Genomic DNA, 11075 nt, shown 5'->3' with positions numbered 1-11075 from the left:
ATTTTTGACTATATATGCATTTTTGTTTTTTTAGAGAGGTTTAGCATATTTGTCACTCTTGTAGAATCTTTCTTTAAGCCAATCTTCCCATATGTCAAGTGTCGAATGTTCCTCTTCCCTCAGAAAGGGCTAGATGGCTCCCTTTATTTTACCTTTTTTAGAACCAAATTCTATCATTTCCATTGGTACGTTTCAATTCCCAATTTTTTATGTAAATATATCCCATCTTACATCTATAGACCCACGTCACAAAACTCACAGTTGTGTTCAAAAAACCCGGGAACGTTTATAAGGTGAACATACTGCACCTGAAATTCTCTATTCTCTTTTAACCACCAATATCCCGTCCGGGCAAGTTAAGTTACAGAATTCATTATTTAGTTGAAAATAGGTATCATCAGTATATAATGGAGTTATTGGCATTGACACTTTTTGCCTCTTTCCAATGTTTTATATCACACACTTTGATGTACTGTTGATAGTTTAAATTAATTTCCAATTCTTGCCATACTACGAAGAAATCAATTTTAATCTTACCTTTTAGAGTATAGGAAAATATAGGAGAAAAGATCCATACATAGACACACTACTTAACATAATTTTTTATTAAAACCAGTTTTACATTATAAAAAGCAATATTTTATAAAAAATATTCATCTTAAAGACTTCTGCTTTAAGAGTGTTTATATTTTGTACACTGAATACGAAAAACTTCTGTTCCTTCTCATCTGGATGTCGTTGTTAAGCTGGAATGAGTTGTATCTTGCTTATATGCATTAAGACCGGATATGAGAGGTACATTGCTTGATTCTGCTCTTGCAAAAATATTAACTGTATCCCCTATAGTTTTCATTTTTGAAAATTAGTTTGAGAGAAAAAGAGTATTTTATTAATGGCATTTTAGTGATATCTTATTCATTCTAATGCAAAGAAAAATTAGCAGTGCCTTCTAGAGGTAATAGATCTAGAGGTAATAAATGTTTTGAAACTCTTTAGAAAAGAGTTAGTTTTTAAATCTAAATGAAAATTTAAATCTCTTGAAAAGAGAACAGTTGAGCAGTTGTTTTTAAAATAAATTCAATGATTTAATGAGAATATTTCTGGAAGATTAGCGATTTCTGGAAGCAAATACAATCCATTCAACTAGCTTTCTTATGTCCCGTTTCTACTAAAAGTGCCTCTACTTTAAGATTAATCTGATCAGTTATGTTAGGCTGAAGAGTCCAGCAGGCTGCAAAAAACATCACTTCATCCTTGTTTTTGGCATGTGCTATATTTTCTAATACAATTTCCTTCACCTGCAAAACAAAATTAGGTTTAAACTAAAATTATTATAGCCAACACAATCGCCAATATTAAAAAACAAAGTTGTCATGTTTAAAAATATGACAGTCTTCATATGACACATATTAAGGATAAAAAAAGAAATACTTTGTCTTTTATAATATTTTAGGTAACTAAGTATACAAAACAACTTACTGAGAGCTTTCAAATAATCAAAGAGCTAAAACAAGGTGATGGGACAGTTCCAAAAGTCCACTCAGGCTCTTGAATATGTCATAAGATAGCTTCTTCAGTAAACAATCGGTACAATTTGCTGGTTACATCAATAAAAAATTAACATCATACCACATAGAACAAAAAGTCGGCAGAAAGAAATCTACAATTGAAAAGAGCGGCCAAATCATAGTGAAGAAATTCTGCTCCAAAACTGTATATCAGATTTATAAAACCATCGTTAAATTGATAGTATATTGTGCATGAGATATGGTTAATGACAAATAATGGGTTTGAAACAAAATTCCTAAAAAAGACTTTGGACCGACCCATGAAAATTGTATATGGAAATCTAGATCTAATCATATTCTTGTGGTGACTATCCGTTGAGATTCAATTAAATATTTGCATTAGGTACCATTTTATAATACTAATTGTGCACTACACACTTATAGAAAGAATATTAAACGCTGTGAATGGTAGTGATATTGAAATTTTGAGCCTTTCCTTGTCTAGATTTAAGAGGCAAATTTGAGAACAAAGATGAGGAATATAATGGAAATTATTACTTAAGCTTGTTTGTTTTCATTTAGTATATTTTCTTTGTAATAGAGTTCATCCCATAAATAAATAATTAGTGTGCAATATGTGCAAAAAAGATTATACACTATTATAAAAAAGAAACTAACAATCTAGTTTACCTTAAATTCCTCAACATATGAATTAGCAATGGTATCGACTAAATCCACAATATCATTTATATTCAGTGATATAAAAAGTGGTTCTAATTTTCTCTCAACTTTTTTTAAAGCACACAATTGATGTTTACTCAACTGCAATTTCTCTTCACATTGTTTTAAACCTTGAACACATGTATACAATGCGTTTGTGTATTCTTCCAATTCTGTAGAATAGACATCCATGTTATCTGCTTTTAAAATTGCTATTTGTTTGACAATCTGGGCACCTTTGATATAAAAAGAGTTCCAACTTTGAATTGTGTTGTAAAGATCTGCAGCAATGTCTCTAACTACTCTAGGTGAACCAGTTAAATTTTTATTTGGTGAACTTGCCACAGGACTTTGGGGAACTGGAACATAATATATACGTGATTATTGCAATGTATTTAATCTGGATAAACATTGTAATTAACTGTTTACAATGTAGATATATATTGTACAAGATTCTAAGATACACAGAATACAGAACATAATATGGAACTATACATAAAATCTTGTATCAAGTATATATCGATGGCTTAGTTTCAAATGTGGCTAAGTACAATTTTTCCATTTTTGAGCTATTTACACAGTAAACCGGATGGTTATTTTAAGTTTTGTTCCCAATGTGACGAATTGCATTAATTTAATAATTGGCGCCAGAATATACCGAACCATTGGTATCTCTGTACACAATGAACATAGTTCGCAATTCCATATGTAGCTAGTAACACATATCCACCTTTAGAATGGACATCTTTCGATGTAGGTGAAGTTAGCGCCATTTGTTTTATTATAACCCATGGTACAATGAACACATACTAAAACCATCACATTTATTTCACAATCAGTTATGTTATCATTCAAGTTACTCTCCACTAAAAGAATTATATCGTACAAGCAGCAGGAAATACTTTTCAGGATTTCAGAAATCTTTGTACGAATGCCTCCAACATTTTGATAAAAAACTGTTAATGGGAAGGATACTAGTTTTTTTATAGTTTAACATCACAAATTGTAGGAACACCACTGCGGTATCTAATGCATAAATTTTCATCGCTAGCAGATTTTCTTTCGTCTAGTTCCTTTTTAACTGCCTTGTAAGAGTCTTATTTCATCTTAGTTTGATCCTTTGAGATTCTATAAACCAAGAATTATTTGAAAATCTATAGAGATTGAAAACGTCCGAATTGCCTCAATAAAAAAGATAACAGCACCCGCTTGCTTTGGACATAGAGACCTTTCTTAAATAAAACATCGCCCACTCCACTTACCAATCCTAATTCCGAATACTGCTGTAGTGCAGTAATTAGTAAACAGTAGCTACGATTGCGTTATGATTATTTGTTAAGGATAAAGAAAATGTGAAATTAAAAATATTGTTTACTTTGATAAAACTATCACACACATGAATTTGTTAAGAAAGGTAAGAGATACAACATTCTGAAAATAACTAGAGAGTTTTATAAAGACGTCTATACCAGTGAAAGACCACAAGACAATTTTCCGATACGAGTAAGTACTCTGATAAATCAGAAATCTGAAGTACTTTTACCAATCGCAGTGTCAAAGAAAAAAGAGCATCTTTAAAGTAAATAAAGAACCATCAGTTACCGGAGGCGTGCATCTCCGATATAAATTGACAATCGAAAAGTTAATAGAATATGAGGAGGGATTCAATGCTGTATCAGAAATATCCAACAGCAGAAGTAAAATAGAACGACAGTAAACGAGAAACAATAAAAAAGTAATCATACACGTACCAAAAAGTCATTAATCCAATCATATAAACTAAAAATAGAAGAAATTTTTAATTATTCTTAAAAGCAACCAATAACTACCAAATCGTATCAAAAACAAAGATTACTTCTTAACAGAATAGTGTCCGACAGGTTCTTCGGTATTATTGATCAGAGAAAAGTTTATGACATCAGGTGATGAATGGCATGACTGTAAAGAATATGAAGGATACAGAAAAACAAAGCCGTTATTCGGTAGAGTGCATTAGAGCACATATGAAGTGAAAGAGCGGTGAAATAAATGACACAATAAACAGCCCTCTTCTAATTAAAAACTTCGTCTAGATGGAATATGCTTCACAATTCGAGGTACCGCCGTTTCCATGGCACCCAACCACAAACCCTTTCAACAATGACCATCCTCCAGGTCACAGCCTGGACAATTTCAGTGCTGACATTCAAAACACTGACACAACATACAACACACAAATTACTAACTACAAATCACAAAGACACACATCAAAATACACACCAAAACTCATCATTCGTAGCCACCTCACAAATCACAGAGTATTATCACAACTGCAAATTTTACACACACATCTCAAACACCGGAAGCCATTCAAAATACGACATGGAACACATGACACAATACATAAACAACTTTATGTTACAAAACCCTCATCTCCACTTAGAGCCCATACAAATATTTACAGTCGATATTCTTAGCTTTACCTGTATCTTATCTCTTTAATATAAATTTTGTGATGCCATTCGTTGTGTTTTAAAAGCGTAGTTAAGTTGGATCTAGGAGTAGATGTTAGGAGGTATGGCATGTCTGGCAAGGATATATTTCAAGAAATTTATAGAATTTATAAATTTCTTGAAACACATTAAAAATGTGAGAAAATAGAAGTCTTCAGTATTTTAATTATAAATAGTACCTAACCATTTTAAGAATATAAATATTTCCAAATAAATATATTTAGGTTCTTATGTTTTGGTAAATAAACAGAATGTAACTTACGTTGTAAAGGTTGAAACTTTGAAGGAGTTCCTGTTTTATTTTGCATGATAATAATTGGTCTGTAAATTCTTCAAAAACAACTCTTTTTTAATGGGTATACTTCATAACAAGACGTTTTTTGTTTTTGTTTCTTATTCTTCTTATCTTATCTATTGGCTGGCTTGGACGTTTTTAGGTTAAGTTGTTCCGTGGTTAAGTCAAGAATGTCAGAATCATGTCAGAATAATTAATACATTTTAGCAAATGACGATTACGTCATTAATTTTCAATGGTTAAATTATACTCGCGGATATATATATTTGTGAAGAGTGGGGGTTTGATTTTTGTTTATACAAGTTGCCTATTGCCTGAGTACCGAGATGCAAGAGTCCACTAGGTTATTAGTTAAAATTTTTCATATGTTGACAGTTTTGACATTTAGGTGATGACAGAAAATGGGTTATTTGTTGTGATTATAAGTAATTTTTGTGTTATGTGTAATAATTTGCTAATTTTTGATGTTAACTTTTTTAAAGAACGTTGTCTCATCAGGGGCAAATAAACGATTATTAATAAAGCATTATTCTCTGATGTTAGTGTATTTAAATACGTAACCAGGATTTAGTATGATAATAAAAAGAGTTTAAGTTTTTACTAAACGTTTCAAGTGCTAATATGTTGGTCCAAAAATCATCAGTTGATCAAGAAAAACCCTTTGCCTGTGACGTTAAGGGATGTGAAATGACTTTCACTAACAAAGATCACTTAGATTGGCATCACAAAAAGCATGCAATGATGTTAAATTTGGGATTAGTCAACAAAAATACTGTTAATGAAGTAGCAGACCAAACTCCCACTCCAACTAGGTTTATAAGAAATTGTGAAGAAGTGGGCTTATTTCAAGACTTACAAAATGTTAATCCATTTGATGAGCTTTTTAAAAGAGCAATTGATTCTGTTAAAAACGGTATTGCATTGGAAGTTCAGGAACATAATTCTAATGAATCTTTACATACCCCACACATTTTACCTCATATTAAAGACGAACAACGAAAAATATCAGAAGCAGCTCCAAAAAATGAAAGTGATTGTGAATCATTCATTTTTCCTACTGCCAATGAAGATACTTCATCTAGTTCGCCAAATATTGTAGTGCATAATCCCCATGAAGAAAATTTAAAAGAAAAAATTAAGAAAACAATTCAAAATAATTTAAAAAAGGAAAAGTTAGTAGAAGAAGAAAATAAATTTGTGACAGTTGTGCCTTTGAAATCTTTGTCAAGTAAAGATAGGATTCCAAAAGAAACCAAGGCTGCAGATAACAAGCTAAAAAAAATTAGGGAGATGAATAAAGCCGCTCAAAATAGGTGCCGTAAGAGAAAACAACAACTTTGGAAGGAAATGGAAGAACAGCTTTTACATTTAACAGCAGAAAATGCTGTATTAAAGCAAGAATTAAAACTGATTAAATTGCAGCACAGTAAATGTCCTAATCAAGGTATTTATATGTTATTTAGATTAATTAGAAAATTGAATAATCAATTCAATGCTTATAATGCAATCATTGTACAAAGAAACTATATTATTCAGCTCACATTTAAGTCTTATAAATAGACCTCGTTAGAGGTCGGTTGCTATTAGCATTTATTGATGTATTATTTTATGTTGAATGGTGAGACTCGAATTGAATGAAAACGCAACCATCTATATATATTTAATATATTATAATATTTAATATACTTATATAATTATTTGCAATGTGATTTCAGAATTAAAAATAAAAAAAATATTAGGGATATTGCAAATGAGGACCTTAAACAGATCTCAAACTTGACATTAGAAATATTAGAATGACAAAACAATTATTTGAATACTGACAACTGTCACAGCATTAAGAACACTGTCAAAACATTAAAACTAAACACTAAATTATACCAGCTGATTAAAACAAGATGAATTTATGTTTATGTAATTAAGACTCACTAATTTGTATTATCATAAATTATCATCATTAAAAAACATTACAATTTGAATGTTATATTTATTGTTTACTTTGTTTAGGTGGAATACTGGCATCAATAATTACAACAGAGTGTTCACAAGCATCCACAACTCCAACATTAAATACTACAACAGCAGCAACAACAAATGGATCACAATCAGCTATTCTCATTCAATATGTTCATAATGGTCAATTATCTTTTGTGCCATCAGACTCTATATCGCAACCAATTTTAAGTCCAGTTATACTTACTAACACTTCTGTGATAAAAAAAGATTCAAAGAATACTTTGAGAAAAATTGTTCCCAAAAAACTATCTTGATTATAGAAATTGTACAGAAATGTTTCTATATGAATGAAGGACATGGCATGGAGTTTTTATGTCATATACAAGTAGTATCAAACAACTTTGTGTGACATATATGATATTATCTCTATTAAGCTTCTAGATTTTTGTAGCTTGTAGAAATATTTATGTTTAATGTAAATAAAAAAAGAAGAGGTGATTTAAATTATTCTCTTGCATGCTGTTTCATAAAATCACATGTTATATGAAATATTTACGTCCCTAAATTATTGAAATAATTACATCTAAGAGCAGAACTGATTTTTTGTTAAATTTCTTGTTGATTAAGTAAAAACACATGAAAATTGGTTATTGTACTTTTTTACCATTATTAATTAAATACAATATAATTCAATTTATATACAGTAATTGAAATGCTAAGACAGATGACTTTAAGTAATGACCAACTATGGGAATTTTTAAATTTGATACTCTAAAGTAGTTGTTGCTACTCAGAGGTCAATAAAAAAGTATACTTTCTTTTTTGAATGTGCATTTTAGCCATTTTTTATCTTGCAGGGAGTACAGATCTAGATTAGCCTACTTGCCGTTTCTAATTGTATTCAATTTTTATTTTTTCCTCCTTTTAATTTTTTTATTTATGCATATTAAAAACAATTTGTTCCTATTAATGTAAAATTGTTTAATGATAATTGTATATATCGTTGGTCGTGCAATGATGCCAACATGACATATCTACCTGTATCAATGATTTTACACATGAATATTGAGATTGCTGCATATGTCAGCAACATATCTAATGTAACACTAATAACACAGTTTCTCCAATCTATCTTTTGCACTCTCGCGACGATATACAGTTTGAAACAAACACTCATGTATATATTTTGTAGTTTATAAAATATTTTTACATTATTTTTATTATATATTTGAGGTTGAGATGTAATGTTTACATATTAGCTTAAAAAAAGAGTAGGACTGATTGGGAAAAGAATCTTTGGAAAAGGTTTTGTTGTTTTGTTAATATATTATTTAATTTTTTTTATAACTTAAATAAAATGACATTGATATATCAAATATGGATATTGTGTCACTACTACTACCAGATTCCTTCCTTTCTTTTTGATAATATGTGGCCATCTATCCGCATTACATGACCAGCTTATGGAAGTCCCAGGATCATGGCAAATTCTAGATAGGTGTTTCTTTAAACAGTTGGTAAAGTTTCGGTTCTCAAAATGTCTTCTTGTGGCATGTATAAGTATATTATGTTTATATGATATTAAGCCACAATCTTATATACTAAAACGCTAAGCCCTTTTCTTGTCCACCACTTTACTCAAAAACCATATTAGATAATTAAAATATTTTTTCGGAATATTATTAGTATTACGTATGAGATTGTCAAGATATACTTTTGGTACAAAAATTCACTTCCGGTTTTGAGATGACCGGAAGTTAAAATTTACTTTAAGTTTTAGACCCCACAATGTATATATGGATCGAAAGGTCTCGTCGAGACGAATCTAAATATGTACTTCCGGTTGCGATCCGACACCGGAAGTGACCCAAAACGCGCATAAAAAGTCAAGATAGAGCAAATCTGACACGGGATTCGTGATCAGCATACAAAATTAACCACTAAATGATATCCATGTCGACATTTGATGAACTAAAAATTATATACTAAAACGCTAAGCCCTTTCCTTGTCGACCACTTTACTCAAAAACCATATTAGATAATTAAAATATTTTTTAAACTCGATGTCGAGTTGGTCCGCTAGTTAATTGTAAACCATGGAAAAATGATGATGAGTCACTACGGAAAATAACTCACTTTCTTTTCTGGATGTATTAATCACAAAAGAATATACAGGATACGCATCCAAAGTTTACAGGAAACCAACCCACAACATAAACATCAAAAAGGGAATTATCAAATCATTATATGACACAGCCCAAAACACCTGCTCTAATGAAAAAGCATTTCCGGAAGAAAAAAAAAACTGTTAACAAAGGTTTTAACAAAAAATTATTACCCATTATCATTTATAAACAAGGAATTTCACACGATTGAAAAAAGAAAACAAAAAACATCATAAGCAATCCAGAAACGCCCTCAAGAAGGGATTTAAAAATGACAGCAAGACCATATATCTAAAGGGCTTATTGAATAGGATGGGAAATAAGTTCAACATTCAAAACAACCAACACACTGAGATCTATTCTGCCCAAAATGTAACCGAACAACACACGAGTGAGATCAAAGAATTGCATCTATAATATACCATGTGAACGCAACAATTTTTATGTGAGAAAACGCAAATGGACATATAGTTAGTACCAGTGACGCAGTACAAATCATTTCAAAGAACTACTTGGTACCGAAGTGGAAAATGATGCGTTACCCCATAGGCCAAAAAATAACAGGGGAAGAAGAACAACTATCAGAGGAATAGTACACTGGAATCATATGTCCACTGCACAAAAAGTGAGATTTGTTGGAATGTAAAAATGCAAAAAAAACTCTTTTGAACACAATATTTAAAATATTCTCCAACAGCCTGTACAGCCGTTTAAGTATGTAGGTGAAAGAACTCCTTGGTGAATATCAAAGCGCTTTTAGGCCAGGTAGATCAACAATTGACCAGATAAACAAACAAAATGAGATTTTAAAGTGTTATAAGGTGACGGAAACAACCGAATCAAATAAACAACTTTTCAATAAACAATTGGAATATCTTTTAAATAAATAAATATTTTTCAACAAAAATTTATTTGTACCTTAACGGTGTTAAAAGACATATTTTTTATGTAACTTTGGTTATTATTTGAGGTGGTAGCTAGAATAAGGGCCTATAGGCTTATGGGCCCTTCTTCCGGAGAACACAGAATTGAACTCTTTAAGTTGTTTTCTGTCAGTTTACCAATTTTTTCTACGATATACGTTCGTACAACACTTTTTAAGTGAAGTGTTGGCTCTAAAATCAACTCTGTTTTAGTAAATTTCTGACAATGTGCTTGAGGTTATGTTATATTTTAAACTGTAAGTTTAAGTGTATTTTAAAGCAATGGCTAATCGTAAATCTATTTTAGATAACGCGGTGTCAAAAGGTGCCACAAAGAAAAAAATTGTTCAGAAAGACCATTGGAAAGAAAACGTGGCAAAATCTAAGAGACAGAGTAGACAGGAGTATGTGTCAAAATTTACGGGAAAAACCGTACAGAGTAAGGTATTTTCTGTTGTCCGTAAGTGTTGTGTAGAAAAAAGTTTTGCAAAAATAACTTCGCAAGATCAAAAACGTTTGTTATGATAATGGTTCAAAAAAAGAACAAAACACTCTTCTAGTAGGTTGTATGGCATTAGGGGAGCCTCCAGAAAGGTATAGAAAGATAGAAAATCCCAAAATTAGCAGACAGTATCACTGGATATACAAGCTTAAAACTTCTGGTTGTGATGTGCCCGTGTGCCGTTCATTTTTTGTTGACTTATATCAAGTATTGGTGAAGCGTGTAAGAATATTACAGAAAAAAACTGTCGAGAAAACTCCACTTGATGAAAAACGTGGAAAACCTGGAAATTAAAGAAAAATTTCAGATGATGTTAATTCTATGGATTTAGAACATTTAAAATCTATTCCACACCTGGAAAAACAAACAGATTGTACTTCGACAACCCAGACCTAACGATTAAGAACATTTTTGAGTAGTTCCAAAAGTTGTTTAAAGGCACTACTGAGAATAATCTTACCATGATATAAAAAACCTATTTTAAGTTTTTCAGAGAAACTAATTTTACGTTGAA

The 11075-nt window shown here is 30.9% G+C and overlaps 2 protein-coding genes across 2 annotated transcripts; one reads left to right on the top strand and one right to left on the bottom strand.

Annotated features, from left to right (window-relative positions):
- Positions 1–590: 590 nt before the first annotated feature.
- On the bottom strand, positions 591–5144 carry LOC140440835 (cyclin-dependent kinase 2-interacting protein-like). The gene is made up of 3 exons (XM_072531195.1): positions 4983–5144; positions 2199–2587; positions 591–1298 (listed from the first exon to the last, which is right to left on the bottom strand). Exons 1-3 carry the CDS (start codon positions 5026–5028, stop codon positions 1140–1142), a joined length of 594 nt encoding a protein of 197 aa, XP_072387296.1. The 5' UTR covers positions 5029–5144; the 3' UTR covers positions 591–1139.
- A 243-nt stretch (positions 5145–5387) lies between these two features.
- Atf-2 (Activating transcription factor-2) lies at positions 5388–8383 on the top strand. Its single transcript, XM_072533029.1, has 2 exons — positions 5388–6459; positions 7023–8383. The coding sequence occupies exons 1-2, from the start codon at positions 5637–5639 to the stop codon at positions 7283–7285; spliced, it is 1086 nt and encodes a 361-aa protein (XP_072389130.1). The 5' UTR covers positions 5388–5636; the 3' UTR covers positions 7286–8383.
- Positions 8384–11075: the final 2692 nt, after the last annotated feature.

This window comes from Diabrotica undecimpunctata, chromosome 5 (assembly GCF_040954645.1).
Source record: "Diabrotica undecimpunctata isolate CICGRU chromosome 5, icDiaUnde3, whole genome shotgun sequence".
NCBI classification, from domain to species: Eukaryota; Metazoa; Arthropoda; class Insecta; order Coleoptera; family Chrysomelidae; genus Diabrotica; species Diabrotica undecimpunctata.
This window is presented reverse-complemented; position numbering and strand designations above follow the sequence as displayed.

Coding starts and splice junctions, on each gene's coding strand:
- LOC140440835 (XM_072531195.1), bottom strand. CDS start 5,028: ATGCAAAATAAAACAGGAACTCCTTCAAAGTTTCAACCTTTACAAC. Junction 2,588..4,982: donor AAAGTTTCAACCTTTACAAC/GTAAGTTACATT, acceptor ATTATGTTCCAG/TTCCCCAAAGTCCTGTGGCA. Junction 1,299..2,198: donor CATATGTTGAGGAATTTAAG/GTAAACTAGATT, acceptor TTTGTTTTGCAG/GTGAAGGAAATTGTATTAGA.
- Atf-2 (XM_072533029.1), top strand. CDS start 5,637: ATGTTGGTCCAAAAATCATCAGTTGATCAAGAAAAACCCTTTGCCTGT. Junction 6,460..7,022: donor CAGTAAATGTCCTAATCAAG/GTATTTATATGT, acceptor TACTTTGTTTAG/GTGGAATACTGGCATCAATA.